This window comes from Salvelinus fontinalis, chromosome 21, assembly GCF_029448725.1.
Source record: "Salvelinus fontinalis isolate EN_2023a chromosome 21, ASM2944872v1, whole genome shotgun sequence".
In the NCBI taxonomy this organism is placed as follows: domain Eukaryota; kingdom Metazoa; phylum Chordata; class Actinopteri; order Salmoniformes; family Salmonidae; genus Salvelinus; species Salvelinus fontinalis.
In genome coordinates this window covers 47,038,708-47,063,763 of record NC_074685.1, presented here as the reverse complement: position 1 = coordinate 47,063,763, position 25,056 = coordinate 47,038,708, and the positions used below count along the sequence as shown (strand labels likewise).

The 25,056-nt window shown below is 38.4% G+C and overlaps 1 protein-coding gene across 1 annotated transcript in view; it reads left to right on the top strand.

Moving 5' to 3' along the window:
• The window catches only part of cdc42se2 (CDC42 small effector 2), a 171,864-nt gene extending 148,228 nt beyond the window's left edge, over positions 1–23,636 (top strand). The window contains exons 4-5 of the mRNA XM_055875542.1: positions 18,924–19,045; positions 19,316–23,636. Coding sequence (XP_055731517.1) covers positions 18,924–19,025 — 102 coding nt within the window. The 3' untranslated portion in view covers positions 19,026–19,045; positions 19,316–23,636. The remainder of the gene's footprint in view (positions 1–18,923; positions 19,046–19,315) is intronic.
• Positions 23,637–25,056: the final 1,420 nt, after the last annotated feature.

The following is a 25,056-nucleotide window of genomic DNA, read 5'->3' as shown; positions in this document are numbered from 1 at the left end:
TGGGTATTGCTTCAATAGGGTTAGCGGGTTATTAGATTAATGTGGGTATTGCTTCAATAGGGTTAGCGGGTTATTAGATTAATGTGGGTATTGAATCAACAAGGTTAGCGGGTTAATAGATTAATGTGGGTATTGAATCAACAAGGTTAGCGGGTTAATAGAATAATGTGGGTATTGCTTCAATAGGGTTAGCAGGTTAATAGATTAATGTGGGTATTGAATCAACAAGGTTAGCGGGTTAATAGATTAATGTGGGTATTGCTTCAACAAGGTTAGCGGGTTAATAGATTAATGTGGGTATTGCTTCAACAAGGTTAGCGGGTTAGTAGATTAATGTGGGTATTGCTTCAATAGGGTTAGCGGGTTAATAGATTAATGTGGGTATTGAATCAACAAGGTTAGCGGGTTAATAGATTAATGTGGGTATTGAATCAACAAGGTTAGCGGGTTAATAGATTAATGTGGGTATTGCTTCAATAGGGTTAGCGGGTTAATAGATTAATGTGGGTATTGCTTCAATAGGGTTAGCGGGTTAATAGATTAATGTGGGTATTGAATCAACAAGGTTAGCGGGTTATTAGATTAATGTGGGTATTGCTTCAATAGGGTTAGCGGGTTATTAGATTAATGTGGGTATTGCTACAATAGGGTTAGCGGGTTATTCGATTAATGTGGGTATTGCTTCAATAGGGTTAGTGGGTTATTAGATTAATGTGGGTATTGCTTCAATAGGGTTAGCGGGTTATTAGATTAATGTGGGTATTGAATCAACAAGGTTAGCGGGTTAATAGATTAATGTGGGTATTGCTTCAATCGGGTTAGCCTGTTATTAGATTAATGTGTGTATTGCTTCAACAAGGTTAGCGGGTTAATAGAATAATGTAGGTATTGAATCAACAAGGTTAGCGGGTTATTAGATTAATGTGGGTATTGCTTCAATAGGGTTAGCGGGTTATTCGATTAATGTGGGTATTGCTTCAATAGGGTTAGTGGGTTATTAGATTAATGTGGGTATTGCTTCAATAGGGTTAGCGGGTTATTAGATTAATGTGGGTATTGAATCAACAAGGTTAGCGGGTTAATAGATTAATGTGGGTATTGCTTCAATCGGGTTAGCCTGTTATTAGATTAATGTGGGTATTGCTTCAACAAGGTTAGCGGGTTAATAGAATAATGTGGGTATTGAATCAACAAGGTTAGCGGGTTATTAGATTAATGTGGGTATTGCTTCAATAGGGTTAGCGGGTTATTAGATTAATGTGGGTATTGCTTCAATAGGGTTAGCGGATTAATAGATTAATGTGGGTATTGAATCAACAAGGTTAGCGGGTTATTAGATTAATGTGGGTATTGCTTCAATAGGGTTAGCGGGTTATTAGATTAATGTGGGTATTGCTTCAATAAGGTTAGCGGGTTAATAGATTCATGTGGGTATTGCTTCAACAAGGTTAGCGGGTTAATAGATTAATGTGGGTATTGCTTCAACAAGGTTAGCGGGTTAATAGATTAATGTGGGTATTGAATCAACAAGGTTAGCGGGTTAAAAGATTAATTTGGGTATTGAATCAACAAGGTTAGCGGGTTAATAGATTAATGTGGGTATTGCTTCAATAGGGTTAGCGGGTTAATAGATTAATGTGGGTATTGCTTCAATAGGGTTAGCGGGTTAATAGATTAATGTGGGTATTGAATCAACAAGGTCAATAGATTAATGTGGGTATTGAATCAACAAGGTTAGCGGGTTTATAGATTAATGTGGGTATTGCTTCAACAAGGTTAGCGAGTTAATAGATTAATGTGGGTATTGAATCAACAAGGTTAGCGGGTTAATAGATTAATGTGGGTATTGAATCAACAAGGTTAGCGGGTTAATAGATTAATGTGGGTATTGAATCAACAAGGTTAGCGGGTTAATAGATTAATGTGGGTATTGCTTCAACAAGGTTAGCGGGTTAATAGATTAATGTGGGTATTGAATCAACAAGGTCAATAGATTAATGTGGGTATTGAATCAACAAGGTTAGCGGGTTAATAGATTAATGTGGGTATTGCTTCAACAAGGTTAGCGAGTTAATAGATTAATGTGGGTATTGAATCAACAAGGTTAGCGGGTTAATAGATTAATGTGGGTATTGAATCAACAAGGTTAGCGGGTTAATAGATTAATGTGGGTATTGAATCAACAAGGTTAGCGGGTTAATAGATTAATGTGTATATTGCTTCAACAAGGTTAGCGGGTTAATAGATTAATGTGGGTATTGAATCAACAAGGTCAATAGATTAATGTGGTTATTGAATCAACAAGGTTAGCGGGTTAATAGATTAATGTGGGTATTGCTTCAACAAGGTTAGCGAGTTAATAGATTAATGTGGGTATTGAATCAACAAGGTTAGCGGGTTATTAGATTAATGTGGGTATTGCTTCAAAAGGGTTAGCGGGTTAATAGATTAATGTGGGTATTGAATCAACAAGGTTAGCGGGTTAATAGATTAATGTGGGTATTGCTTCAATAGGGTTAGCGGGTTAATAGATTAATGTGGGTATTGAATCAACAAGGTTAGCGGGTTAATAGATTAATGTGGGTATTGCTTCAATAGGGTTAGCGGGTTAATAGATTTATGTGGGTATTGAATCAACAAGGTTAGTGGGTTAATAGATTAATGTGGGTATTGCTTCAACAAGGTTAGCGGGTTAATAGATTAATGTGGGTATTGCTTCAACAAGGTTAGCGGGTTAATAGATTAATGTGGGTATTGCTTCAACAAGGTTAGCGGGTTAGTAGATTAATGTGGGTATTGAATCAACAAGGTTAGCGGGTTAATAGATTAATGTGGGTATTGAATCAACAAGGTTAGCGGGTTAATAGATTAATGTGGGTATTGCGTCAACAAGGTTAGCGGGTTAATAGATTAATGTGGGTATTGAATCAACAAGGTTAGCGGGTTATTAGATTAATGTGGGTATTGCTTCAATAGGGTTAGCGGGTTATTAGATTAATGTGGGTATTGCTTCAATAGGGTTAGCGGGTTATTAGATTAATGTGGGTATTGCTTCAATAGGGTTAGCGGGTTAATAGATTAATGTGGGTATTGAATCATCAAGGTTAGCCGGTTAATAGATTAATGTGGGTATTGCTTCAATAGGGTTAGCGGGTTATTAGATTAATGTGGGTATTGAATCAACAAGGTTAGCGGGTTAATAGATTAATGTGGGTATTGAATCAACAAGGTTAGCGGGTTAATAGAATAATGTGGGTATTGCTTCAATAGGGTTAGCAGGTTAATAGATTAATGTGGGTATTGCTTCAACAAGGTTAGCGGGTTAATAGATTAATGTGGGTATTGAATCAACAAGGTCAATAGATTAATGTGGGTATTGCTTCAACAAGGTTAGCGGGTTAGTAGATTAATGTGGGTATTGCTTCAATAGGGTTAGCGGGTTTATAGATTAATGTGGGTATTGCTTCAATAGGGTTAGCGGGTTAATAGATTAATGTGGGTATTGAATCAACAAGGTTAGCGGGTTATTAGATTAATGTGGGTATTGAATCAACAAGGTTAGCAGTTTAATAGATTAATGTGGGTATTGAATCAACAAGGTTAGCGGGTTATTAGATTAATGTGGGTATTGCTTCAATAGGGTTAGCGGGTTATTAGATTAATGTGGGTATTGCTTCAATAGGGTTAACGGGTTAATAGGTTAATGTGGGTATTGCTTCAATAGGGTTAGCGGGTTAATAGGTTAATGTGGGTATTGAATCAACAAGGTTAGCGGGTTAATAGATTAATGTGGGTATTGCTTCAATAGGGTTAGCGGGTTATTAGATTAATGTGGGTATTGCTTCAATAGGGTTAGCGGGTTATTAGATTCATGTGGGTATTGAATCAACAAGGTTAGCGGGTTAATAGATTAATGTGGGTATTGAATCAATAAGGTTAGCAGGTTAATAGATTAATGTGGGTATTGAATCAACAAGGTTAGCGGGTTAATAGATTAATGTGGGTATTGAATCAATAAGGTTAGCAGGTTAATAGATTAATGTGGGTATTGAATCAACAAGGTTAGCGGGTTAATAGATTAATGTGGGTATTGCGTCAACAAGGTTAGCGGGTTAATAGATTAATGTGGGTATTGAATCAACAAGGTTAGCGGGTTATTAGATTAATGTGGGTATTGCTTCAATAGGGTTAGCGGGTTATTAGATTAATGTGGGTATTGCTTCAATAGGGTTAGCGGGTTATTAGATTAATGTGGGTATTGCTTCAATAGGGTTAGCGGGTTAATAGATTAATGTGGGTATTGAATCATCAAGGTTAGCCGGTTAATAGATTAATGTGGGTATTGCTTCAATAGGGTTAGCGGGTTTTTAGATTAATGTGGGTATTGAATCAACAAGGTTAGCGGGTTAATAGATTAAAGTGGGTATTGAATCAACAAGGTTAGCGGGTTATTAGATTAATGTGGGTATTGCTTCAATAGGGTTAGCGGGTTATTAGATTAATGTGGGTATTGCTTCAATAGGGTTAGCGGGTTAATAGATTAATGTGGGTATTGAATCAACAAGGTTAGCAGGTTAATAGATTAATGTGGGTATTGAATCAACAAGGTTAGCGGGTTAATAGAATAATGTGGGTATTGAATCAACAAGGTTAGCGGGTTAATAGATTAATGTGGGTATTGCTTCAACAAGGTTAGCGGGTTAATAGATTAATGTGGGTATTGCTTCAACAAGGTTAGCGGGTTAGTAGATTAATGTGGGTATTGCTTCAATAGGGTTAGCGGGTTAATAGATTCATGTGGGTATTGAATCAACAAGGTTAGCGGGTTAATAGATTAATGTGGGTATTGAATCAACAAGGTTAGCGGGTTATTAGATTAATGTGGGTATTGCTTCAATAGGGTTAGCGGGTTATTAGATTAATGTGGGTATTGCTTCAATAGGGTTAGCGGGTTATTAGATTAATGTGGGTATTGAATCAACAAGGTTAGCGGGTTAATAGATTAATGTGGGTATTGAATCAACAAGGTTAGCGGGTTAATAGAATAATGTGGGTATTGCTTCAATAGGGTTAGCAGGTTAATAGATTAATGTGGGTATTGAATCAACAAGGTTAGCGGGTTAATAGATTAATGTGGGTATTGCTTCAACAAGGTTAGCGGGTTAATAGATTAATGTGGGTATTGCTTCAACAAGGTTAGCGGGTTAGTAGATTAATGTGGGTATTGCTTCAATAGGGTTAGCGGGTTAATAGATTAATGTGGGTATTGAATCAACAAGGTTAGCGGGTTAATAGATTAATGTGGGTATTGAATCAACAAGGTTAGCGGGTTAATAGATTAATGTGGGTATTGCTTCAATAGGGTTAGCGGGTTAATAGATTAATGTGGGTATTGCTTCAATAGGGTTAGCGGGTTAATAGATTAATGTGGGTATTGAATCAACAAGGTTAGCGGGTTATTAGATTAATGTGGGTATTGCTTCAATAGGGTTAGCGGGTTATTAGATTAATGTGGGTATTGCTACAATAGGGTTAGCGGGTTATTCGATTAATGTGGGTATTGCTTCAATAGGGTTAGTGGGTTATTAGATTAATGTGGGTATTGCTTCAATAGGGTTAGCGGGTTATTAGATTAATGTGGGTATTGAATCAACAAGGTTAGCGGGTTAATAGATTAATGTGGGTATTGCTTCAATCGGGTTAGCCTGTTATTAGATTAATGTGTGTATTGCTTCAACAAGGTTAGCGGGTTAATAGAATAATGTAGGTATTGAATCAACAAGGTTAGCGGGTTATTAGATTAATGTGGGTATTGCTTCAATAGGGTTAGCGGGTTATTCGATTAATGTGGGTATTGCTTCAATAGGGTTAGTGGGTTATTAGATTAATGTGGGTATTGCTTCAATAGGGTTAGCGGGTTATTAGATTAATGTGGGTATTGAATCAACAAGGTTAGCGGGTTAATAGATTAATGTGGGTATTGCTTCAATCGGGTTAGCCTGTTATTAGATTAATGTGGGTATTGCTTCAACAAGGTTAGCGGGTTAATAGAATAATGTGGGTATTGAATCAACAAGGTTAGCGGGTTATTAGATTAATGTGGGTATTGCTTCAATAGGGTTAGCGGGTTATTAGATTAATGTGGGTATTGCTTCAATAGGGTTAGCGGATTAATAGATTAATGTGGGTATTGAATCAACAAGGTTAGCGGGTTATTAGATTAATGTGGGTATTGCTTCAATAGGGTTAGCGGGTTATTAGATTAATGTGGGTATTGCTTCAATAAGGTTAGCGGGTTAATAGATTCATGTGGGTATTGCTTCAACAAGGTTAGCGGGTTAATAGATTAATGTGGGTATTGCTTCAACAAGGTTAGCGGGTTAATAGATTAATGTGGGTATTGAATCAACAAGGTTAGCGGGTTAAAAGATTAATTTGGGTATTGAATCAACAAGGTTAGCGGGTTAATAGATTAATGTGGGTATTGCTTCAATAGGGTTAGCGGGTTAATAGATTAATGTGGGTATTGCTTCAATAGGGTTAGCGGGTTAATAGATTAATGTGGGTATTGAATCAACAAGGTCAATAGATTAATGTGGGTATTGAATCAACAAGGTTAGCGGGTTTATAGATTAATGTGGGTATTGCTTCAACAAGGTTAGCGAGTTAATAGATTAATGTGGGTATTGAATCAACAAGGTTAGCGGGTTAATAGATTAATGTGGGTATTGAATCAACAAGGTTAGCGGGTTAATAGATTAATGTGGGTATTGAATCAACAAGGTTAGCGGGTTAATAGATTAATGTGGGTATTGCTTCAACAAGGTTAGCGGGTTAATAGATTAATGTGGGTATTGAATCAACAAGGTCAATAGATTAATGTGGGTATTGAATCAACAAGGTTAGCGGGTTAATAGATTAATGTGGGTATTGCTTCAACAAGGTTAGCGAGTTAATAGATTAATGTGGGTATTGAATCAACAAGGTTAGCGGGTTAATAGATTAATGTGGGTATTGAATCAACAAGGTTAGCGGGTTAATAGATTAATGTGGGTATTGAATCAACAAGGTTAGCGGGTTAATAGATTAATGTGTATATTGCTTCAACAAGGTTAGCGGGTTAATAGATTAATGTGGGTATTGAATCAACAAGGTCAATAGATTAATGTGGTTATTGAATCAACAAGGTTAGCGGGTTAATAGATTAATGTGGGTATTGCTTCAACAAGGTTAGCGAGTTAATAGATTAATGTGGGTATTGAATCAACAAGGTTAGCGGGTTATTAGATTAATGTGGGTATTGCTTCAAAAGGGTTAGCGGGTTAATAGATTAATGTGGGTATTGAATCAACAAGGTTAGCGGGTTAATAGATTAATGTGGGTATTGCTTCAATAGGGTTAGCGGGTTAATAGATTAATGTGGGTATTGAATCAACAAGGTTAGCGGGTTAATAGATTAATGTGGGTATTGCTTCAATAGGGTTAGCGGGTTAATAGATTTATGTGGGTATTGAATCAACAAGGTTAGTGGGTTAATAGATTAATGTGGGTATTGCTTCAACAAGGTTAGCGGGTTAATAGATTAATGTGGGTATTGCTTCAACAAGGTTAGCGGGTTAATAGATTAATGTGGGTATTGCTTCAACAAGGTTAGCGGGTTAGTAGATTAATGTGGGTATTGAATCAACAAGGTTAGCGGGTTAATAGATTAATGTGGGTATTGCTTCAATAGGGTTAGCGGGTTAATAGATTAATGTGGGTATTGAATCAACAAGGTTAGCGGGTTAATAGATTAATGTGGGTATTGCTTCAATAGGGTTAGCGGGTTAATAGATTAATGTGGGTATTGCTTCAACAAGGTTAGCGGGTTAATAGATTAATGTGGGTATTGCTTCAACAAGGTTAGCGGGTTAATAGATTAATGTGGGTATTGCTTCAATAGGGTTAGCGGGTTAATAGATTAATGTGGGTATTGCTTCAACAAGGTTAGCGGGTTAATAGATTAATGTGGGTATTGCTTCAACAAGGTTAGCGGGTTAATAGATTAATGTGGGTATTGCTTCAATCGGGTTAGCCTGTTATTAGATTAATGTGGGTATTGCTTCAACAAGGTTAGCGGGTTAATAGAATAATGTGGGTATTGAATCAACAAGGTTAGCGGGTTATTAGATTAATGTGGGTATTGCTTCAATAGGGTTAGCGGGTTATTAGATTAATGTGGGTATTGCTTCAATAGGGTTAGCGGATTAATAGATTAATGTGGGTATTGAATCAACAAGGTTAGCGGGTTATTAGATTAATGTGGGTATTGCTTCAATAGGGTTAGCGGGTTATTAGATTAATGTGGGTATTGCTTCAATAAGGTTAGCGGGTTAATAGATTCATGTGGGTATTGCTTCAACAAGGTTAGCGGGTTAATAGATTAATGTGGGTATTGCTTCAACAAGGTTAGCGGGTTAATAGATTAATGTGGGTATTGAATCAACAAGGTTAGCGGGTTAAAAGATTAATTTGGGTATTGAATCAACAAGGTTAGCGGGTTAATAGATTAATGTGGGTATTGCTTCAATAGGGTTAGCGGGTTAATAGATTAATGTGGGTATTGCTTCAATAGGGTTAGCGGGTTAATAGATTAATGTGGGTATTGAATCAACAAGGTCAATAGATTAATGTGGGTATTGAATCAACAAGGTTAGCGGGTTTATAGATTAATGTGGGTATTGCTTCAACAAGGTTAGCGAGTTAATAGATTAATGTGGGTATTGAATCAACAAGGTTAGCGGGTTAATAGATTAATGTGGGTATTGAATCAACAAGGTTAGCGGGTTAATAGATTAATGTGGGTATTGAATCAACAAGGTTAGCGGGTTAATAGATTAATGTGGGTATTGCTTCAACAAGGTTAGCGGGTTAATAGATTAATGTGGGTATTGAATCAACAAGGTCAATAGATTAATGTGGGTATTGAATCAACAAGGTTAGCGGGTTAATAGATTAATGTGGGTATTGCTTCAACAAGGTTAGCGAGTTAATAGATTAATGTGGGTATTGAATCAACAAGGTTAGCGGGTTAATAGATTAATGTGGGTATTGAATCAACAAGGTTAGCGGGTTAATAGATTAATGTGGGTATTGAATCAACAAGGTTAGCGGGTTAATAGATTAATGTGTATATTGCTTCAACAAGGTTAGCGGGTTAATAGATTAATGTGGGTATTGAATCAACAAGGTCAATAGATTAATGTGGTTATTGAATCAACAAGGTTAGCGGGTTAATAGATTAATGTGGGTATTGCTTCAACAAGGTTAGCGAGTTAATAGATTAATGTGGGTATTGAATCAACAAGGTTAGCGGGTTATTAGATTAATGTGGGTATTGCTTCAAAAGGGTTAGCGGGTTAATAGATTAATGTGGGTATTGAATCAACAAGGTTAGCGGGTTAATAGATTAATGTGGGTATTGCTTCAATAGGGTTAGCGGGTTAATAGATTAATGTGGGTATTGAATCAACAAGGTTAGCGGGTTAATAGATTAATGTGGGTATTGCTTCAATAGGGTTAGCGGGTTAATAGATTTATGTGGGTATTGAATCAACAAGGTTAGTGGGTTAATAGATTAATGTGGGTATTGCTTCAACAAGGTTAGCGGGTTAATAGATTAATGTGGGTATTGCTTCAACAAGGTTAGCGGGTTAATAGATTAATGTGGGTATTGCTTCAACAAGGTTAGCGGGTTAGTAGATTAATGTGGGTATTGAATCAACAAGGTTAGCGGGTTAATAGATTAATGTGGGTATTGCTTCAATAGGGTTAGCGGGTTAATAGATTAATGTGGGTATTGAATCAACAAGGTTAGCGGGTTAATAGATTAATGTGGGTATTGCTTCAATAGGGTTAGCGGGTTAATAGATTAATGTGGGTATTGCTTCAACAAGGTTAGCGGGTTAATAGATTAATGTGGGTATTGCTTCAACAAGGTTAGCGGGTTAATAGATTAATGTGGGTATTGCTTCAATAGGGTTAGCGGGTTAATAGATTAATGTGGGTATTGCTTCAACAAGGTTAGCGGGTTAATAGATTAATGTGGGTATTGCTTCAACAAGGTTAGCGGGTTAATAGATTAATGTGGGTATTGCTTCAACAAGGTTAGCGGGTTAATAGATTAATGTGGGTATTGCTTCAATAGGGTTAGCGGGTTAATAGATTAATGTGGGTATTGCTTCAACAAGGTTAGCGGGTTAATAGATTAATGTGGGTATTGCTTCAATAGGGTTAGCGGGTTAATAGATTAATGTGGATATTGCTTCAATAGGGTTAGCGGGTTAATAGATTAATGTGGGTATTGCTTCAACAAGGTTAGCGGGTTAATAGATTAATGTGGGTATTGCTTCAATAGGGTTAGCGGGTTAATAGATTAATGTGGATATTGCTTCAATAGGGTTAGCGGGTTAATAGATTAATGTGGGTATTGCTTCAATAGGGTTAGCGGGTTAATAGATTAATGTGGGTATTGCTTCAATGGGGTTAGCGGGTTAATAGATTAATGTGGGTATTGCTTCAACAAGGTTAGCGGGTTAATAGATTAATGTGGGTATTGCTTCAATAGGGTTAGCGGGTTAATAGATTAATGTGGGTATTGAATCAACAAGGTTAGCGGGTTAATAGATTAATGTGGGTATTGCTTCAACAAGGTTAGCGGGTTAATAGATTAATGTGGGTATTGCTTCAATAGGGTTAGCGGGTTAATAGATTAATGTGGGTATTGAATCAACAAGGTTAGCGGGTTAATAGATTAATGTGGGTATTGCTTCAACAAGGTTAGCGGGTTAATAGATTTATGTGGGTATTGCTTCAATAGGGTTAGCGGGTTAATAGATTAATGTGGGTATTGCTTCAATAGGGTTAGCGGGTTAATAGATTAATGTGGATATTGCTTCAATAGGGTTAGCAGGTTTATAGATTAATGTGGGTATTGCTTCAATAGTGTTAGCGGGTTAATAGATTAATGTGGATATTGCTTCAATAGGGTTAGCAGGTTTATAGATTAATGTGGGTATTGCTTCAATAGGGTTAGCGGGTTAATAGATTAATGTGGGTATTGAATCAACAAGGTTAGCGGGTTTAATAGATTAATGTGGGTATTGCTTCAACAAGGTTAGCGGGTTAATAGATTAATGTGGGTATTGCTTCAACAAGGTTAGCGGGTTAGTAGATTAATGTGGGTATTGCTTCAATAGGGTTAGCGGGTTAATAGATTAATGTGGGTATTGAATCAACAAGGTTAGCGGGTTAATAGATTAATGTGGGTATTGAATCAACAAGGTTAGCGGGTTATTAGATTAATGTGGGTATTGCTTCAATAGGGTTAGCGGGTTATTAGATTAATGTGGGTATTGCTTCAATAGGGTTAGCGGGTTATTAGATTAATGTGGGTATTGAATCAACAAGGTTAGCGGGTTAATAGATTAATGTGGGTATTGAATCAACAAGGTTAGCGGGTTAATAGAATAATGTGGGTATTGCTTCAATAGGGTTAGCAGGTTAATAGATTAATGTGGGTATTGAATCAACAAGGTTAGCGGGTTAATAGATTAATGTGGGTATTGCTTCAACAAGGTTAGCGGGTTAATAGATTAATGTGGGTATTGCTTCAACAAGGTTAGCGGGTTAGTAGATTAATGTGGGTATTGCTTCAATAGGGTTAGCGGGTTAATAGATTAATGTGGGTATTGAATCAACAAGGTTAGCGGGTTAATAGATTAATGTGGGTATTGAATCAACAAGGTTAGCGGGTTAATAGATTAATGTGGGTATTGCTTCAATAGGGTTAGCGGGTTAATAGATTAATGTGGGTATTGCTTCAATAGGGTTAGCGGGTTAATAGATTAATGTGGGTATTGAATCAACAAGGTTAGCGGGTTATTAGATTAATGTGGGTATTGCTTCAATAGGGTTAGCGGGTTATTAGATTAATGTGGGTATTGCTACAATAGGGTTAGCGGGTTATTCGATTAATGTGGGTATTGCTTCAATAGGGTTAGTGGGTTATTAGATTAATGTGGGTATTGCTTCAATAGGGTTAGCGGGTTATTAGATTAATGTGGGTATTGAATCAACAAGGTTAGCGGGTTAATAGATTAATGTGGGTATTGCTTCAATCGGGTTAGCCTGTTATTAGATTAATGTGTGTATTGCTTCAACAAGGTTAGCGGGTTAATAGAATAATGTAGGTATTGAATCAACAAGGTTAGCGGGTTATTAGATTAATGTGGGTATTGCTTCAATAGGGTTAGCGGGTTATTCGATTAATGTGGGTATTGCTTCAATAGGGTTAGTGGGTTATTAGATTAATGTGGGTATTGCTTCAATAGGGTTAGCGGGTTATTAGATTAATGTGGGTATTGAATCAACAAGGTTAGCGGGTTAATAGATTAATGTGGGTATTGCTTCAATCGGGTTAGCCTGTTATTAGATTAATATGGGTATTGCTTCAACAAGGTTAGCGGGTTAATAGATTAATGTGGGTATTGCTTCAATAGGGTTAGCGGGTTATTAGATTAATGTGGGTATTGCTTCAATAGGGTTAGCGGATTAATAGATTAATGTGGGTATTGAATCAACAAGGTTAGCGGGTTATTAGATTAATGTGGGTATTGCTTCAATAGGGTTAGCGGGTTATTAGATTAATGTGGGTATTGCTTCAATAAGGTTAGCGGGTTAATAGATTCATGTGGGTATTGCTTCAACAAGGTTAGCGGGTTAATAGATTAATGTGGGTATTGCTTCAACAAGGTTAGCGGGTTAATAGATTAATGTGGGTATTGAATCAACAAGGTTAGCGGGTTAAAAGATTAATTTGGGTATTGAATCAACAAGGTTAGCGGGTTAATAGATTAATGTGGGTATTGCTTCAATAGGGTTAGCGGGTTAATAGATTAATGTGGGTATTGCTTCAATAGGGTTAGCGGGTTAATAGATTAATGTGGGTATTGAATCAACAAGGTCAATAGATTAATGTGGGTATTGAATCAACAAGGTTAGCGGGTTTATAGATTAATGTGGGTATTGCTTCAACAAGGTTAGCGAGTTAATAGATTAATGTGGGTATTGAATCAACAAGGTTAGCGGGTTAATAGATTAATGTGGGTATTGAATCAACAAGGTTAGCGGGTTAATAGATTAATGTGGGTATTGAATCAACAAGGTTAGCGGGTTAATAGATTAATGTGGGTATTGCTTCAACAAGGTTAGCGGGTTAATAGATTAATGTGGGTATTGAATCAACAAGGTCAATAGATTAATGTGGGTATTGAATCAACAAGGTTAGCGGGTTAATAGATTAATGTGGGTATTGCTTCAACAAGGTTAGCGAGTTAATAGATTAATGTGGGTATTGAATCAACAAGGTTAGCGGGTTAATAGATTAATGTGGGTATTGAATCAACAAGGTTAGCGGGTTAATAGATTAATGTGGGTATTGAATCAACAAGGTTAGCGGGTTAATAGATTAATGTGGGTATTGCTTCAACAAGGTTAGCGGGTTAATAGATTAATGTGGGTATTGAATCAACAAGGTCAATAGATTAATGTGGGTATTGAATCAACAAGGTTAGCGGGTTAATAGATTAATGTGGGTATTGCTTCAACAAGGTTAGCGAGTTAATAGATTAATGTGGGTATTGAGTCAACAAGGTTAGCGGGTTATTAGATTAATGTGGGTATTGCTTCAAAAGGGTTAGCGGGTTAATAGATTAATGTGGGTATTGAATCAACAAGGTTAGCGGGTTAATAGATTAATGTGGGTATTGCTTCAATAGGGTTAGCGGGTTAATAGATTAATGTGGGTATTGAATCAACAAGGTTAGTGGGTTAATAGATTAATGTGGGTATTGCTTCAACAAGGTTAGCGGGTTAATAGATTAATGTGGGTATTGCTTCAACAAGGTTAGCGGGTTAATAGATTAATGTGGGTATTGCTTCAACAAGGTTAGCGGGTTAGTAGATTAATGTGGGTATTGAATCAACAAGGTTAGCGGGTTAATAGATTAATGTTGGTATTGCTTCAATAGGGTTAGCGGGTTAATAGATTAATGTGGGTATTGAATCAACAAGGTTAGCGGGTTAATAGATTAATGTGGGTATTGCTTCAATAGGGTTAGCGGGTTAATAGATTAATGTGGGTATTGAATCAACAAGGTTAGTGGGTTAATAGATTAATTTGGGTATTGCTTCAACAAGGTTAGCGGGTTAATAGATTAATGTGGGTATTGCTTCAACAAGGTTAGCGGGTTAATAGATTAATGTGGGTATTGCTTCAATAGGGTTAGCGGGTTAATAGATTAATGTGGGTATTGCTTCAACAAGGTTAGCGGGTTAATAGATTAATGTGGGTATTGCTTCAATAGGGTTAGCGGGTTAATAGATTAATGTGGATATTGCTTCAATAGGGTTAGCGGGTTAATAGATTAATGTGGGTATTGCTTCAATAGGGTTAGCAGGTTAATAGATTAATGTGGATATTGCTTCAATGGGGTTAGCGGGTTAATAGATTAATGTGGGTATTGCTTCAACAAGGTTAGCGGGTTAATAGATTAATGTGGGTATTGCTTCAATAGGGTTAGCGGGTTAATAGATTAATGTGGGTATTGAATCAACAAGGTTAGCGGGTTAATAGATTAATGTGGGTATTGCTTCAACAAGGTTAGCGGGTTAATAGATTAATGTGGGTATTGCTTCAATAGGGTTAGCGGGTTAATAGATTAATGTGGGTATTGAATCAACAAGGTTAGCGGGTTAATAGATTAATGTGGGTATTGCTTCAACAAGGTTAGCGGGTTAATAGATTTATGTGGGTATTGCTTCAATAGGGTTAGCGGGTTAATAGATTAATGTGGGTATTGCTTCAATAGGGTTAGCGGGTTAATAGATTAATGTGGATATTGCTTCAATAGGGTTAGCAGGTTTATAGATTAATGTGGGTATTGCTTCAATAGGGTTAGCGGGTTAATAGAATAATGTGGGTATTGAATCAACAAGGTTAGCGGGTTAATAGATTAATGTGGGTATTGCTTCAACAAGGTTAGCGGGTTAATAGATTAATGTGGGTATTGCTTCAACAAGGTTAGCGGGTTAGTAGATTAATGTGGGTATTGCTTCAATAGGGTTAGCGGGTTAATAGATTAATGTGGGTATTGAATCAACAAGGTTAGCGGGTTAATAGATTAATGTGGGTATTGAATCAACAAGGTTAGCGGGTTATTAGATTAATGTGGGTATTGCTTCAATAGGGTTAGCGGGTTATTAGATTAATGTGGGTATTGCTTCAATAGGGTTAGCGGGTTATTAGATTAATGTGGGTATTGAATCAACAAGGTTAGCGGGTTAATAGATTAATGTGGGTATTGAATCAACAAGGTTAGCGGGTTAATAGAATAATGTGGGTATTGCTTCAATAGGGTTAGCAGGTTAATAGATTAATGTGGGTATTGAATCAACAATGTTAGCGGGTTAATAGATTAATGTGGGTATTGCTTCAACAAGGTTAGCGGGTTAATAGATTAATGTGGGTATTGCTTCAACAAGGTTAGCGGGTTAGTAGATTAATGTGGGTATTGCTTCAATAGGGTTAGCGGGTTAATAGATTAATGTGGGTATTGAATCAACAAGGTTAGCGGGTTAATAGATTAATGTGGGTATTGAATCAACAAGGTTAGCGGGTTAATAGATTAATGTGGGTATTGCTTCAATAGGGTTAGCGGGTTAATAGATTAATGTGGGTATTGCTTCAATAGGGTTAGCAGGTTAATAGATTAATGTGGGTATTGAATCAACAAGGTTAGCGGGTTATTAGATTAATGTGGGTATTGCTTCAATAGGGTTAGCGGGTTATTAGATTAATGTGGGTATTGCTTCAATAGGGTTAGCGGGTTATTCGATTAATGTGGGTATTGCTTCAATAGGGTTAGTGGGTTATTAGATTAATGTGGGTATTGCTTCAATAGGGTTAGCGGGTTATTAGATTAATGTGGGTATTGAATCAACAAGGTTAGCGGGTTAATAGATTAATGTGGGTATTGCTTCAATCGGGTTAGCCTGTTATTAGATTAATGTGTGTATTGCTTCAACAAGGTTAGCGGGTTAATAGAATAATGTAGGTATTGAATCAACAAGGTTAGCGGGTTAATAGATTAATGTGGGTATTGAATCAACAAGGTTAGCGGGTTATTAGATTAATGTGGGTATTGCTTCAATAGGGTTAGCGGGTTATTAGATTAATGTGGGTATTGCTTCAACAAGGTTAGCGGGTTAATAGATTAATGTGGGTATTGCTTCAATCGGGTTAGCCTGTTATTAGATTAATGTGGGTATTGCTTCAACAAGGTTAGCGGGTTAATAGAATAATGTGGGTATTGAATCAACAAGGTTAGCGGGTTATTAGATTAATTTGGGTATTGCTTCAATAGGGTTAGCGGGTTATTAGATTAATGTGGGTATTGCTTCAATAGGGTTAGAGGATTAATAGATTAATGTGGGTATTGAATCAACAAGGTTAGCGGGTTATTAGATTAATGTGGGTATTGCTTCAATAGGGTTAGCGGGTTATTAGATTAATGTGGGTATTGCTTCAATAAGGTTAGCGGGTTAATAGATTCATGTGGGTATTGCTTCAACAAGGTTAGCGGGTTAATAGATTAATGTGGGTATTGCTTCAACAAGGTTAGCGGGTTAATAGATTAATGTGGGTATTGAATCAACAAGGTTAGCGGGTTAAAAGATTAATTTGGGTATTGAATCAACAAGGTTAGCGGGTTAATAGATTAATGTGGGTATTGCTTCAATAGGGTTAGCGGGTTAATATATTAATGTGGGTATTGCTTCAATAGGGTTAGCGGGTTAATAGATTAATGTGGGTATTGAATCAACAAGGTCAATAGATTAATGTGGGTATTGAATCAACAAGGTTAGCGGGTTTATAGATTAATGTGGGTATTGCTTCAACAAGGTTAGCGAGTTAATAGATTAATGTGGGTATTGAATCAACAAGGTTAGCGGGTTAATAGATTAATGTGGGTATTGAATCAACAAGGTTAGCGGGTTAATAGATTAATGTGGGTATTGAATCAACAAGGTTAGCGGGTTAATAGATTAATGTGGGTATTGCTTCAACAAGGTTAGCGGGTTAATAGATTAATGTGGGTATTGAATCAACAAGGTCAATAGATTAATGTGGGTATTGAATCAACAAGGTTAGCGGGTTAATAGATTAATGTGGGTATTGCTTCAACAAGGTTAGCGAGTTAATAGATTAATGTGGGTATTGAATCAACAAGGTTAGCGGGTTATTAGATTAATGTGGGTATTGCTTCAAAAGGGTTAGCGGGTTAATAGATTAATGTGGGTATTGAATCAACAAGGTTAGCGGGTTAATAGATTAATGTGGGTATTGCTTCAATAGGGTTAGCGGGTTAATAGATTAATGTGGGTATTGAATCAACAAGGTTAGCGGGTTAATAGATTAATGTGGGTATTGCTTCAATAGGGTTAGCGGGTTAATAGATTTATGTGGGTATTGAATCAACAAGGTTAGTGGGTTAATAGATTAATGTGGGTATTGCTTCAACAAGGTTAGCGGGTTAATAGATTAATGTGGGTATTGCTTCAACAAGGTTAGCGGGTTAATAGATTAATGTGGGTATTGCTTCAAGGTTAGCGGGTTAGTAGATTAATGTGGGTATTGAATCAACAAGGTTAGCGGGTTAATAGATTAATGTGGGTATTGCTTCAATAGGGTTAGCGGGTTAATAGATTAATGTGGGTATTGAATCAACAAGGTTAGCGGGTTAATAGATTAATGTGGGTATTGCTTCAATAGGGTTAGCGGGTTAATAGATTAATGTGGGTATTGAATCAACAAGGTTAGTGGGTTAATAGATTAATGTGGGTATTGCTTCAACAAGGTTAGCGGGTTAATAGATTAATGTGGGTATTGCTTCAACAAGGTTAGCGGGTTAATAGATTAATGTGGGTATTGCTTCAATAGGGTTAGCGGGTTATTAGATTAATGTGGGTATTGCTTCAACAAGGTTAGCGGGTTAATAGATTAATGTGGGTATTGCTTCAATAGGGTTAGCGGGTTAATAGATTAATGTGGATATTGCTTCAATAGGGTTAGCGGGTTAATAGATTAATGTGGGTACTGCTTCAATAGGGTTAGCAGGTTAATAGATTAATGTGGGTATTGCTTCAATGGGGTTAGCGGGTTAATAGATTAATGTGGGTATTGCTTCAACAAGGTTAGCGGGTTAATAGATTAATGTGGGTATTGAATCAACAAGGTTAGCGGGTTAATAGATTAATGTGGGTATTGCTTCAACAAGGTTAGCGGGTTAATAGATTAATGTGGGTATTGCTTCAATAGGGTTAGCGGGTTAATAGATTTATGTGGGTATTGCTTCAATAGGGTTAGCGGGTTAATAGATTAATGTGGGTATTGCTTCAATAGGGTTAGCGGGTTAATAGATTAATGTGGATATTGCTTCAATAGGGTTAGCAGGTTTATAGATTAATGTGGGTATTGCTTCAATAGGGTTAGCGGGTTAATAGATTAATGTGGGTATTGCTTCAATAAGGTTAGCGGGTTAATAGATTAATGTGGGTATTGCTTCAATAGGGTTAGCGGGTTAATAGATTAATGTGGATATTGCTTCAATAGGGTTAGCGGGTTAATAGATTAATGTGGGTATTGCTTCAACGAGGTTAGCGGGTTAATAGATTAATGTGGGTATTGCTTCAATAGGGTTAATAGATTAATGTGGGTATTGCTTCAACAAGGTTAGCGGGTTAATAGATTAATGTTGGTATTGCTTCAAAAGGGGTAACAGTTGTCCATCTTGTCTTTAACATAGTGTGTATTTCCTTCACAGGTGAACTCCATTCAGAACCAAATGCAGTCAAAGGGTGGATACGGCGGAGAGGCCATGCCTGTGAATGTGCAGCTGCAACTGGTGGACACAAAAGCAGGATAACATGGAGGGGCTGCTTCACAGTAAGAGCTCAGAGACTGTAACGTTGACTCTGCTTTGAATAGCTGAAGGGGATCAATGAAAAACATTTTATTTTGTCTTATTTAAAATAAAATTGTCATATTTGGCCTAAATGAATGTAGATGTTTGTCATGTACTCTGGTAATGTGCCATGTATGGGAGATGTGGCCTGTATTTTAGGAATATATCTTCAAAGACGGTCATTTAACTTATCCGAAGACTGTTTGGTTTCAGACAGTTGTTTAAACCTTGCCTGTTTGTCTTCCCTCAAGGTTCCTTCATGTTGATGTTTTTCATCCTGGTCCCCATCATGTCTGCCTTCAGTGACTGTTTCCCTAATCCTCCCTCCCCCATATTGGACTAGGGGATGATGTTCGCCTCCTCTCGTCCTTCCGCTCTGTCTGTCCCCCTTTGCTCCTCCCAATGAGCCCACTATCGACCCCCCCGTCCCCCTCTCCGCCCCAGCCATCTCAACTCTCCTCGCGCCACAAATACATGGACAGTTTTTCTCACGCCATTGGAATGAGGCTGCTCCCCCTCTGCCTGTCTGTCTGTTCATCCGCCCATCTCCCACGGAGGACGACAGTCAAAAGGACAGCAGCGCTTCAGTTTTAGTGTACCTCACCCTTCCAACTTAAGCCAGACGCAAAAAGCATGATCCTCATCTCTGCAAGTTCAAAGTGTAAAACGCTTTTTCTCTTCCATGTGAGAGTTAATTTTTTTTGGGGGGGGGGTTGTCAATTCAGTGTTTAAAGGTCTGGAACCTACAATTACAAAATGTAGATTTTTGTTTTATTTTTTATTATTAACATATTTCTTTTTATATATATATATATATATATATATGTCTGGTTTGGCGGTCAGAATGGTGGGTGACCACGTTTGTGAAAAGTGGCTTGCTATGGCCCTTTGGTGCCAAAATGTCTGTAGCGCGTATGAAATGATATGTTTTCTGCTGACAAGGTTGTTTGTTATTATGTTGTTGTTTTTTGACTGGCTCTAGTGAATTCCACTCCAATAGGAAATGTGATTGTTACTTCGCTGTTGTTTACATCGTTCCAGTTCCCATTCTTTGTCTTTATTTTCATGATAATTGTTCAATAGAACAGTAACGGATGTTGAAATGGCATGAACTGGCATTTCACTCGACATTCTACTGTAAATGTTTTGGTAAACTTGATTTCAATAAGCCTGGGCTATATGAGTATATTCTGTGCAGTAAAATGTAAAGACCTTTAGCTATGTGGTACAATGCTGGCTACTGGTGTTACAATGCTGGCTACTGGTGTTACAATGCTGGCTACTGGTGTTACAACGCTGGCTACTGGTGGTACAGCGCTGGCTACTGGTGGTACAGCGCTGGCTACTGGTGGTACAGCGCTGGCTACTGGTGGTACAGCGCTGGCTACTGGTGATACAGCGCTGGCTACTGGTGATACAGCGCTGGCTACTGGTGATACAGCGCTGGCTACTGGTGGTACAGCGCTGGCTACTGGTGGTACAGCGCTGGCTACTGGTGGTACAGCGCTGGCTACTGGTGGTACAATGCCGGCTACTGGCGGTACAATGCCGGCTACTGGCGGTACAATGCCGGCTACTGGCGGTACAATGCCGGCTACTGGCGGTACAGCGCTGGCTACTGGTGGTACAATGCCGGCTACTGGCGGTACAATGCCGGCTACTGGCGGTACAATGCCGGCTACTGGCGGTACAATGCCGGCTACTGGCGGTACAGCGCCGACTACTGGCGGTACAGCGCCGGCTACTGGCGGTACAGCGCTGGCTACTGGCGGTACAATGCTGGCTACTGGTGGTACAATGCTGGCTACTGGTGGTACAATGCTGGCTTCTGGTGGTACAATGCTGGCTTCTGGTGTTACAATGCTGGCTACTGGTGTTACAATGCTGGCTACTGGTGTTACAATGCTGGCTACTGGTGGTACAATGCTGGCTACTGGTGGTACAATGCTGGCTACTGGTGGTACAATGCTGGCTACTGGTGGTACAGCGCTGGCTACTGGTGGTACAGCGCTGGCTACTGGTGGTACAGCGCTGGCTACTGGTGGTACAGCGCTGGCTACTGGTGGTACAGCGCTGGCTACTGGTGGTACAGCGCTGGCTACTGGTGGTACAGCGCTGGCTACTGGTGGTACAGCGCTGGCTACTGGTGGTACAGCGCTGGCTACTGGTGGTACAGCGCTGGCTACTGGTGGTACAGCGCTGGCTACTGGTGGTACAGCGCTGGCTACTGGTGGTACAGCGCTGGCTACTGGTGGTACAGCGCTGGCTACTGGTGGTACAGCGCTGGCTACTGGTGGTACAGCGCTGGCTGTAGTTCTGGTGGTAAGGCTACTGGTGTTTAAGGACTAGGTTCTGGTGGTTAAGGACTAGGTACTGGTGGTTAAGGACTAGGTACTGGTGGTTAAGGACTAGCTACTGGTGGTTAAGGACTAGCTACTGGTGGTTAAGGACTAGCTACTGGTGGTTAAGGACTAGCTACTGGTGGTTAAGGACTAGCTACTGGTGGTTAAGGACTAGCTACTGGTGGTTAAGGACTAGCTACTGGTGGTTAAGGACTAGCTACTGGTGGTTAAGGACTAGGTACTGGTGGTTAAGGACTAGCTACTGGTGTGGGTAACATAATCTATAAAGCATTCAATGTTGCGATCTGGCAGCGAGGCGAACCCAAACTCGAAGTTGTCTGTAAAAGCTTGACCATGTGGCTGAGTTCATGAACTTCATACACATTCTAAGAGTAAAGAATAAGTTATCAAAGAGAATGTTATTATTTGTCTATGAAATGACTTGGGGTCATTGAAGATGCCTAGACAACTCCAATGTTTGTGCAAAACAAAGGACAGTATGATTACCATTGACACACAGGTTGACATCCTACTGTTTAGCTCCAAGACATTTTGTTCAGGTTGAGGCATATTTTCCATTATTTTAAACATGACGTGTGTATGATATTGCACTGGTGTAGTCTCTATGGTCTAGGGTAGGATAGGGTGTAGTCTATGGGTTGGGGTTGGATATATGGTGTAGTCTATGGGTTGGGGTAGGAGAGGGTGTAGTTTCTATGGTTTTGGGTAGGATAGGGTGTAGTTTGTATGGGTTAGAGTATAATAGGATGAAGTTTCTGTGGTTTAGCATAGGATAGGGTGTAGTCTCTGTGGTTTAGCATAGGATAGGGTGTAGTCTCTATGGGTTAGGGTAGGCTAGGGTGTAGTCTCTACGGGTTAGGGTAGGCTAGGGTGTAGTCTCTACAGGTTAGGGTAGGCTAGGGTGTAGTCTCTATGGGTTAGGTGTAGGCTAGGGTGTAGTCTCTATGGGTTAGGTATAGGATAGGGTGTAGTCTCTATGGGTTAGGGTAGTCTAGGATGTAGTCTCTGTGGGTTAGGGTAGGATAGGGGGTAGTTTCTATGGGTTAGGGTAGGCTAGGGTGTAGTCTCTATGGGTAGGATAGGGTGTAGTCCGTATGGGTTAGGGTAGGATAGGGGGTAGTTTATGGATTAGGGTAGAATAGGGGGTAGTCTATGGGTAGGATAGGGTGTAGTCTCTGTGGGTTAGGTGTAGGATAGGGTGTAGTCTATAGGTAGGATAGGGTGTAGTCTCTGTGGGTTAGGTGTAGGATAGGGTGTAGTCTATGGGTAGGATAGGGTGTAGTCCGTATGGGTTAGGGTAGAATAGGGGGTAGTCTATGGGTAGGATAGGGTGTAGTTTATGGATTAGGGTAGGATATTTTAAGAATTTTAATAAGTTGTAGAAAATATTTGAAAAATCGAAAATGAAGTCTTCAAAATGTCCTTTAATTAATCAAATTAATCATTTGTTTTCAATTGATACATCTTGATGCCTCTGTCATGGTTGAAAATGTAAATAATGAAATAGGGGTTTGGTTCACTTATTTGGATTAAAACTAATACCAGTGTTGATGAGGAAAGAAGAGTCACTGGCCTGGAACCCATCTGATAAAAGTATCACACTGATTGTTGTTGGTCCTTCCCTCAAGTGCTTTGTTTGTATATAACGTATTCCTTGTGTGTCACAACCTGAGGTATTCTAATTTATTGTTTGTCTTTTGTTACTTATTTTGTACTCTAGTTTCTTTCAGATTGATTGGAATGTTCAACCCCCCCCAAAAAAAATCCCCATATGATAAATAATTGTGGTAATATTTATTCACCATTATTAGAAATGTACTGGACTTGGGGGCGGGGGAGAAAAGTTTTCCCAAATACTAAGTCTAAATGAGAATGTCATAGAATGTTTTGTGACAACTGAAAAGCACAAGAGTGTGTGTGTGTGTGTGTGTGAACGATATGAAGTTTGCAATACAATGAGTGTCGGCCAAAGTGGTATTGACCAGGGTACGTCAGTCAGCATGAATCTACTCTCAGCCAATGCTCACCACAAATGAATTTCAACATCAGGGAATTCACTCTGCTCAGTAATGTTAATTTTTGTTTGTTTTACATATCTGATGTGTGTTGTTTTTTTTGTACACTTCCATCCCTCATGAATTGACATCCAGTGTTGGCTTGTAGATTACCAAATGTCTTCGGTTTAAATAAATATTTTTTTTCCATGTTATGTGACTCTGTCTTTGTGGAATCATTTGAATAGAGCCAGAGCACTATTGGCGGTGGTCAAAAGTAGTGCACTATATAGTGATTAGGGTGCCAATTGGAATGTATCCATTCCCACCAGAAACTGTTGTTACACATAGTTAACACTTTTTTTATGAAAATGCCATAGACAACATAGTTGATTTGAACTATAATCTATTAACCATGATGGTTACAAGTATGCATTTTAATACATATGACTAGTGGGTACAGTACATTTTAAGTAAATGGCATCACAGCTTTAAAGAGGAATTGGGTGTTCGTCCAAAATGGTATCCTATTCCCTATATATAGTGTACTACCTTTTACCAGGAGCCATAGTGCTCTGCTCAAAAGTAGTGCACTATAAAGGGATAGGGTGCCCTTTGGGATGCATACTTATTAATATACAATGTAGATGTCAGTATTCAGTGTGGTGTGGTCATGTGTACTGACTTGAATGTGAAAAAGGACATTGTGTACTCCACATCATAATCCATCCATGGAGCCTACCATGTGGTGACTGAGTGGGCATAATCCCTGTGAATTCCCCCTCTGTTGAGAAGATTAGGAGCTCCAAGCCTAAGGTTAGTTAGATAATACAAATGTTTCAGGAAACTCACTTGAAGCAAGTGACGTTGCTCAGAATTGCAGAAACAAGATGGCCGATCATTGTTTGGAATTTGAAAAGATGGTTAAGTTAATGTGAAAAAGCAACAAAAACATAAACACAACATGCAACAATTTCTAAGATATTTTTATGAGTTACAGTTCATATAAGGAAATCAGTTAATATTAATTAATTAATTAGGCCCTAATCTATGTATTTCACATGACCTGGAATACAGATATGTATCTGTTGGTCACAGATACCGTTTTTTAAAATATAAAAAATTGAGGGTGTGGATCAGAAAACCAGTCAGTATCTGGTGTGACTACCATTTAACGTTGTGGTCCACCAGCCACTGTGGCAGGTAGATTCAAAATATATATATCAACCACTCAGATTTTTTGCACAAACAAAATATTTTTGGGGCCATAATTACATTTTTAAAACTAATGGATGACCATGCTTTGTAATGTTTCTAAAACAAATGTATTTGTAAGAAGTAATGTATATTGTTCAATTTTATTTCATTTTTTTGTGACCTGAGTCTTTTAATCAAAATATCAGACATTTTCTCACGTTTCCGTGGTAACGGGCCACTCGAGTCCTGTCACGTGTCTGTGTGTGTGAGAGTTGGGATCTTCACTTCACAATCAGTTGAAGCAGCAGACTCAAACTAATGTTGAAAAACAACCGAGTTTGTGAACAAAACACTGTAAATAGGCAAGAAACACGAGGACAAAGTCTCACTTTGTTGAATTTTTTGTAAATTAGACCAACGTTTATGCCTGTACAGCGC